Source organism: Nansenia antarctica, assembly GCF_963989245.1.
Source record: "Nansenia antarctica genome assembly, chromosome: 9".
NCBI classification, from domain to species: Eukaryota; Metazoa; Chordata; class Actinopteri; order Argentiniformes; family Microstomatidae; genus Nansenia; species Nansenia antarctica.
This window is the reverse complement of record NC_137679.1, coordinates 29,891,998-29,901,185: the sequence shown is the minus strand read 5'-3', so window position 1 is coordinate 29,901,185 and position 9,188 is coordinate 29,891,998. Positions and strand designations below refer to the sequence as shown.

Sequence of the window (9,188 nt, the reverse complement as noted above, 5' to 3'; positions counted from 1 at the left end):
TTATCTGCCGTCCGCCCCGTGGCTGGGCATGATGATGTTGGGCACGATGATGTTGGCCCACTTGTAGATGACAGGGATGAAGAGTAGGGCGGAGCCCAGTACTGAGACGAGGAGGAACGCCCACAGGAACACACGGTCCAGAACCTGGGCAACAAACTTCCAGTCCTGCACGACCTGCACAGGGAAGAGCCAAACATCCCCTTACTACATAGCCATACTATACCATTCTAATACTTACTACATAACCATACTATACCATTCTAATACTTACTACATAACCATACTATACCATTTTAATACTTACTACATAGACATACTATACCATTCTAATACTTACTACATAGCCATTCTAATACTTACTACATAACCATACTATACCATTCTAATACGTACTACATAGCCATACTATACCATTCTAATACTTACTACATAGACATACGATACCATTCTAATACTTACTACATAGACATACTATACCATTCTAATACTTACTACATAGACATACTATACCATTCTAAGCATACCCTTACTACATAGCCATACTACACCATTCTAAATTATTTCAAATACTTGAGCATTTGTGACAGAAGCTGGTGAAACCGGGAACAAGTCACCAACCGACGAACCGTTTAGACTTTTATTCTGAAATATGTAAATTAATTTTGGCGTTGTTGAAAATCAATGACACAGTGTAGATTATACAACAGTTAGTTCCGACCAAGTAATTTGATTGGACAAGAGGCATTCCATGAGTGCTGATATACAGTATAACAGCACTGGGACCTTTAACTATATGTATCACTCCGCTGCACAGATGTTCTACTAAATGACCGTTAATTAGACTACATGTTTGTGTTCAGGTTACCAGACAACAGTCCATTTGAAGTTCAGTTGTGGAACAATTTTTTGTTTTATTTTTATGATTAAATAAACAAACAAATCATAATCTGTTGTCGATTATTACTGTTAACTAATAAATCGCACTGTAGAACTGTTGTATAAAAGCAATATCACACTCAAGGTTGTGCTGTTATACTGAATATCAGCACGGCTGTGTCACAGCCGTGCTGATATTCAGTATAACACACTCCCTCTCGTGTGATATTGCTTAAGTAGTGGGGATTACTTACCGAATCCATTGCATTGCACTGTTTTGGCTTGACTAGCAAGTGTGTCATATTATGACACATGATTTGTGTCATATTTTCTTCTGAATAAAAGTCAGAACATTTTGATTGGTTAGTGACTTGTTCCAGGTTTCACCAGCTGCTGTCACATTTGTTTGCTTCAGCCTTCAGTGAGTGCCAGGCAGGCTCAAGAGTTTGCTCTATTACTGGCTCCTCCATTGGTTCCATTGTGCTAGGGAAACTCAATCAAGCACAGCAATGTATTTATTATGATTATGATGATTATTATTATTATTATTATTATTATTATTATTATTATTATTATTATGACCGTACCTATACTCCCAGTATTGGAGGCTTACAATAACACTGAGAGTTGCAGTTACGGGAGACAATCAGAGGATGGAGACAAATATATACAGAGATACATATTTAAAGAAAATACTTCAAAGACAAGTTGATATGCTGTAGGCCCTACAGTGTAGGGCTAGGGGGTAATTTAAATTATAAGGTTGTGTTCCCAACTTATTTGGAAGATGCCATCCAAAGCAAGAATATTGACTTGACATACACACACACACACACACACACACACACACACACACACACACACACACACATACACACACTCTAAATTAGTAACACACCAAACTTCTTCAGTACAGGGACAGATTGTGTTAATAATTGTGTTCATAATTTATAGCGGAACATACCGCTCTGACCTCGTTTTCCTTGACCACATGCATGGTGATGTAGCGAATAGAGGCCAAAGCGGCCTGCAGGTTATTCCTAGAAGATAGGGGAGGGGTGGTCTCTGGAGTACCACCCTCCACAATGCCCACTCCTACTGCTCCTCCTTCCCCCTCTCTCCCTGCCTGCGTTCCCCTGATACCACCGGGGATGGCATAGCGGTCCACATGGCTGCGCATACACAGCAGCTTGGGCAGCCGGTGCAGGAAGATCCGCCTCACCCAGGGGGCCATGCCGTGGTGTGTGGACGAAGAGCGATGGTGGATGTTGATGGCGAAGACGGTGATGACGATGGAGAGTGTGACAAAGATCATAGTGAACACCAGGTACTCCCCGATCAAAGGGATGACCTTGGAGGAGGACGGGATGATCTCCTCTATCACCAGCAAGAAGACAGTGAGTGAGACCAGCACGGATGTGCAGAGGGAGATCTTCTCCCCTCCGTTGGAGGGCAGGTAGAAGACCAGGATGGTGAGGAAGGACAGGCCGATGCAGGGGATGATGAGGAAGAGGGTGTAGAAGAGGGGCAACCTGCGGATGACGAAGGAGTAGGTGACAAAGGGGTAGGAGCCGGTCCCGTCCGTTCTCACACCACGACTGCCAGTGGCTTTCATTATCTCCCATTCACCGTTGTCAAAGTAGTCCCGTTTGTCCACATGGAAGTCTTCCAGCAGGATATCCACCTGTGGGAACAACGGTTAGCAAAGACCAACATCACCATGTGTCTCCCCTTCAACTCATCTCCCCTAAACATCATCATCTAGGTTCACAGGTCCCTGGCATCAATCAATCAGGGATCAGGGTTCCACAAGGCTAGGTCCCAACCTGTGAGCCATCGTAGGTCCAGGAGCCAAACTTCATGGAGCAGTTCTGCAGGTCGAAGGGGAAGAAGGTGACGTCTATGGTGCAGGCCGACTTGTAGTTGGCTGGAGGTGTCCAGGAGATGGTACCGTCATGCTTGACCACAGCCTTGGTGACAGTGCCCTCGAAACGTCCATCTGCACTGTGAGAGGAAATGATACAGTACATGTCTATGTGCTTATCTACAGGAAGAAACCCAACATTACTTTATGTTTTGGTCTTGATTAAAACCTGCACTGTACAAAACTGGGTCACAGATAATTAGTTATAGTTTTATGGATTAGGGTGAACTTTATTTTCTCAAGAAGTCCTAATGAGGTCAAGAGAGCTCTTTTACTAGAGAGAGACCAGCTGGTTTCTTTCAGTGTCATGCCCTCATAGCACTTACTTGTCATAAAGCACTATGTCTGGGGTCCAGATGGAGTTAGAGGGGACTCTGATGGTTGTGATGCCCAAGTAGTCCTCAGGGTTCCACCGTAGCTTCATGTCCACCCATTCCTAAATAGGTGACAGAGGGATGACTCACCTACACTAGGATGCATCATTGTTAATTAGCTATTTCATTTTAAATTCGATTTTATTCAATACAAAAGCGATACCAACCACACATTGAACGTTTTATCTATTTACTTCTTATATTTTCTTTTGTTCATTGTAATTTTTATTTTCTTTCTATGCTCCTCTTGCTGTATTTTTTAAATAATGTATGTAAAGCACTTTGAATTGTCCCTGTTGTATGAAATGTGCTATAGAAATAAACTTGCCTTGGAAAACATGCAATTTTTATATAACCAAACCATTTTCAACACTTCTGTAACACACCATTTCCTATGCATGATACACAACTGGTCCTTATGATACATGACAGAACCGCATGAGAGATCTTTACATTTCCATTTCATATGAAAACTCAACATCCACAATACAGAAGAAACTGGAGGAGAAAGCAATGAAGGGGGAGAGAAAGAGAAGTGAACAGCCATTATTTCTAGCATTGCCCTATAACAAGCTTGCCCTGATAGATGGCTGTGACCATGTTTACTCCATCCTACATCCTCTGATTTGCATGGTGGGTTTTGTCATTGCAGCAGTGAGGGAGCGACTGATCCACTGACCCTGGTCTTGAGTGATGTTTCCCCCGGCTGCAGAGAGCAGATGCAATCCCAGGACATGAATAAAGCTGTCAGGGGCAGAGGCTCCAGTGTGGGCAGACAGGTGCGTGGGCACAAAGGAAGGTGGCTGGGAGGGGGGCTGGTGGGCAGGAGAGATTGAGATGAGAGCCCTCCGTAAAATGCCACCACCCCAGTTAAAAGGTGGAATGGGAGGAGGAGTGCGTGATCTCTAAATGCCATGCTGCCTGTCTTTGTCTTGACTCTAGATGACACTGCTATAGAATGCGTTATGATTTTGTCATGGGATAACATAGTGCTTCACAAATGCTGTATCTCAAAATACTTGCCTGTTTCATCCACACATTGGTTGTCATCAACTGGTTCTTCTCATCCTGTGATAGAACAGATTTTCTGTAAAGGTTTTATTTTTGGCTTTGGCAAATACTTATAAGACATTAGTTAGAGTTGCTTATTACTGTGTAACTAAATCACACTCAATAAGAGCAACTATAGTACATTTGACTTGGAATAACTGAGTATAACTGCTCTTGATACATTTTGCACTTTAGAAAATTCAGGCTACAATGCCATTGACACATTTTAAAATAATCACCACAAGACCCACAAATAAGAACAAACCATATGTATGTCTGCACTCACCACATCCACAAGCTGGGAGATGGCCAGTCCAAATTTGACCCGTACTGTGGCATTGAGATACTCCACCGGCCTCACCCATTTCTGGTAGGTTCTGAACAGATGCTTGAACAGCCTGTCCTCTGTCTTGGCATAGGAGGACAACTTGGGGATTCCTAAGGAGGCAGTGGAACACCAATTTAGCCTTGTCTAAAGCCTCATCATGTCAGTGTATTAAAAGAGGGGAAGACAATAGGTCCCATTATCCTGTGAACAGCACATGCACATGTTCAGCCCAGCACAATGACTCCATGAATCATAGTCTCTGTCTCCTTCTGGTGTTGTGTCACTAAACCCATCAATCTCCATCTTAACATCCAGCAAATCACCCAAGCACTCTCACCATCACAGCAATTACATCCCCTATATTCAGCCTAGTGGTATACAGTATCTAGAACAGGATAAACTCTATACTGTCACTCTCTCTATGATGGATCTTTTCCACCCCTTATGGAGGGCAATGGTCAAGTGACTCCATTCAAGTGGTTTAAAACAACCATGTCGGATTAGCCTGTCTTACCTGCCTGAGGTAAATGCAGCATCCTGTCGTTAACTGACACTATTATGAATGAATGAATGAATGAATGAATGAATGAATGGTCTTTATTACACTAGCATGGGTGTTGATATGCTGTGCTGTTGGACATCAGTACTTCACTTTAGTGCTGAATTAAGAGATACTTAAGCTTCAGAGATAACAAAAGAAGGGGTCACCCGGCTGCCGTTCAGCTCTACTAAACCTCCCAAAGCTTTTCTGAAAATGTGCTGCTACAGAGATGGTAGGATTGCATTAGCTCCAATTCCCTCCATAATTGAATGATGTCTCGCTATCATAGAGCTAGGGCTGGAACGATTAACTTTTGACTCTGTTTATCTGTGTGTGTGTGTGTGTGTGTGTGTGTGTGTGTGTGTGTGTGTGTGTGTGTGTGTGTGTGATGCCAAGCAGTATCAAGTTGGCTTGGTTTAATTGTGTGGCTGCCAGTCTGCATCCATCCAGCACTAATTTGTGTCATCCAGCTTCATTCTATTTGGTCTCTTTCTATGATCAACAGCCATTCCCTGCTGCTCTGCTCTAATTGAATTGCGATCTGAGTGTTTCCTCCCTGGGTTATGGGGAGAGGAGGCCCAATGAGCTTTTGCTCCACATAAGTACATTTCAGTTTAGCCTGACTGGAGTGGCCGAGGTTGATGGATGCCTCTGTGTATCAGACAGCGCTCTGTGCATCATCTGGGTTCTGTCACAGGCGCCAGGGGCTAGGTATCCATGGCAGCCTGGCTGGCGGACGCCCTGGGGGGTTTCAACGGAGAAGGACTTTGGGAGCCTTAGATCAGCAAGGGTTTTGTAAGATTGTTGAGTCTTTTCATGTCTCAAGGACAGTCAGGTCTCAATGTTCCCCAGAGGCAGTTAGGTTTATAGGGAGACATTGAGTGCACCTTCCTTATTAAACCAGACGGTCTACACTCCACAAACCACCAACAGGGTGAACAGGGTCTGTGAGGAAAGCAGAGCAAAATACCAGCAATGCCCAAAACACAGCTGTTTTTTTTATCCAGTGCATTGACATGTTTTAATGAAGGTTTTCAGTTTGCTGTATTATATCCGATGAGGAACAAACTAAATCTAACACTTTTTACATTTTTAATGACGCACAATCCATTATGACCTCCTCTTAAATCATCCCTAACATTCTTATGAGCTTCTTTTATGTGCGCTCAATATCGCTGTAAATCTCTCTCAGGGATGGCTGGCCTGTGGCAGGTCCAACCATTGTCGTTAACACCCCAGTGTGATCTTCTCAGGCTGCCCGATCAATAGAAGCATTGCTGCTGCACCTCCCCAGTCAATATCAGTGTGATTAGCAGATTCATCATTCCTACATGTCTTTTCTCCCACTCTAACCAGCATTCTGCTGACAATAAATACTGCTGTTTGTCTGGGCTTCACTGGAGAATTCTGAGCACTAGCCTCAAAATACTGTATAAACAAAATGATCCAATGTATAGGAATCTGCCATAGCCCCGCCCCTCCGATCTTTCATATTGTATAAGTCATAACAAACAAAAAAGTGTTTTGAAGAATTGATCGATAGTATGTTGAAAGAGTAAAATGTCTTGAGGGAGACTGGCGCAAAAGCTGTTCATCATGCTGGTGATGCATGCTGGGAAACAGCAGGATACCTCTCCTTCTGACATTGATACATGTGAGTAACAATTAGAATGCTCACAACCAATACCATTCACTGTAATCAGTAACTGGGTGTGTGAGTGTGGTGTGAAAGAGTATTATTTGCAATGGGTATTGCAATTCCAGGAGTCACTCTGCAAAAGCCTTGTGTGGAAGACTATCAAAGAGAGCCAATTTGATATTAATTCAAATTTATGAAGAAGATATCCATATCAAATCAGCGGTAAGTCACTGTGCTGCCAGAACATTTCAAAAGTGCCAGAGCATTACACAAATTTACTGCATCACGGCTTTGATTTAGAAAATGAAGCAACAGTCTGTGCTGAGCTAAACGATGATGATGCATTCCTGATGGTGATTACAATTTACTCTTCCAAATCCTCCAAGATACCCTGTAAATCAGGGGAAGATGGTGGAGGTAAAAATTGGGGAGTATGGGCTCATTCTAATGCGTGGATAAGGAATGGTATCAAACATGTGTGTGTGTGTGTGTGTGTGTGTGGGGGGGGGGTATTTACATAGTGAAGCCTTGGAGGTAGATGTTCACTAACTCTTCTCAAAGGCTGGGGTTACAGAAACGCCCCGGAGATCCCATTATCATCAGATTATCTGTGACCTCACATTATTTCTCACCACAGCTCTTACCATTAAACTCAGTATTTCAAGAGCAGTATTTCATAAGAAGAGCTCCAGAATCAATCTTGTTTCTGTGCTGGCAGCAAGCAAGCCATGTGGAACCAGCTTGCCAGCTTTCAATTCTCCTGGACCAATTCTGCTGGACCATCGACTGGACCAAGTTATCAAAACGCACAGGTTCTTTCTTCAGTCGCTGACTGTGATATTTCCCTCCACATTAATCTAATCTTGACTACAAAGATGAACAGAATGTCACCAACTACAGGATATTGCTGCAATATGATAGGCTGTGTTAATTACCAGGGAGGAGAAACACTCACCTTGAAAGCACTATGTGTCTTAGACAATGCACTTTGATTAGAAATCTACCTAAAAGGAAACAAGTTATTACTGAGTGTCCGGACACGAATACAGTAGCCCTTCTCATCAGTTCTAAATTAAACTCACAATTAAATGTCAGCTGGTATACCCTCTTTGCTGCCTCATATCCTTAGATTGTCCATCTGCCTACCCCCCCTCCCTCCCCACCCCATCTCACCTCTCTTCTCTCTAGTCTGCATCTCCTTATCAGCCCATGGCTAAGTAGATCGTGTAGAGTATCCATTGAGTGTGATAGCATATCTGATGTCTCACTGCTCTGAAAGTGTCTCTCACACATGCCCACCGCTGTGGTACTTCGGGAGATACAGTAGGCGAGGAGAGCTTACCCAGTGAGTGGCACAGGTGGCAGCAGCATAGCAGCAGGGACAGAGTGGTGGCCGTCCGCCCTGCTCTCAGCATGGTATCAGAGGTGGCACCAGATCCCCACAGCCTGGGCACAGTCCCTCAGGCAGACATGACCACAACAGCTGGAGCCTGAAACACACACACACACACACACACACACACACACACACACACACACACACACACACACACACACACTGTTTAGTGTTGCATGAGTATCCCTTTCATAATAGAGTAATGGATACAAGAATAACACAAATACAATACAAACACACAGAGCATAGGAGTAAAAGCAGGGTGTACACACAAAGGCAGATTTTCCATGTATGTAAAAAATGCATACCTACAGTATACACACACTAATACAGACATATACTGCAGACATGAGCACACACACACACACACACACACACACACACACACACACACACACACACACACACACACACACACACACACACATATGCCTTCCTCACCTTACTGATCTTATACACATGGGAGTAGTGTACATAGTGAACCAAACACACCCAAACAAACATACATACATACATACACACCTGCACTCTCCTCCTGTCTTTCACGTAGTAATAGTAATGCAGTGTAGGAGTCCTGACTGTCGACAGCTCTGCTCTAGTATTCCTCCATTCCATGCATACGTAGGTCTGCTCCTGGGCTCAGACAGACGCTGCTTCACTCCCTGCTGCCTCCAAATGAACGGCAGGCAGCACACTATCCTTCTCCTCTTCTCCTCCTCCTTTCCTCCTCCTCCTCCAGAAAGCCAGCCCAGCCCCCTTCTCCTCTCCCTCCGCACTCCCCCTGAAGAGCCTGGTCACTAATCAGTACCAGGGACCATCCCCAGGCAGCACACAGCAACTCGCAGCCTAAAAAAAGCCCAAAGTCTGCACTGCAAGCCCTGCTCCAGCAACTCTCCCTTCTTCATACACAACACATGCTGCTGTTGATGTTGTTGTTGTTGTTGTTGTTGTTGTTGTTCCCTATTGTTTACACATGAGGCTGCCTCACCCAGACATCTCATGTGGACTGCATGGATACGTGACAAATAAAATTAGATTTAATTAAATTTGTCTGCGTGCA

At 43.9% G+C, this 9,188-nt stretch overlaps 1 protein-coding gene across 1 annotated transcript; it reads right to left on the bottom strand.

The window, feature by feature from the left end:
- On the bottom strand, window positions 1–8,147 carry chrna5 (cholinergic receptor, nicotinic, alpha 5; the record flags this gene model as incomplete). The annotated part of the gene is made up of 7 exons (XM_080539671.1): window positions 1–174; window positions 1,841–2,560; window positions 2,703–2,880; window positions 3,127–3,236; window positions 4,198–4,242; window positions 4,511–4,662; window positions 8,075–8,147. 7 exons carry the CDS (start codon window positions 8,145–8,147, stop codon window positions 1–3), a joined length of 1,452 nt encoding a protein of 483 aa, XP_080395797.1.
- Window positions 8,148–9,188: the final 1,041 nt, after the last annotated feature.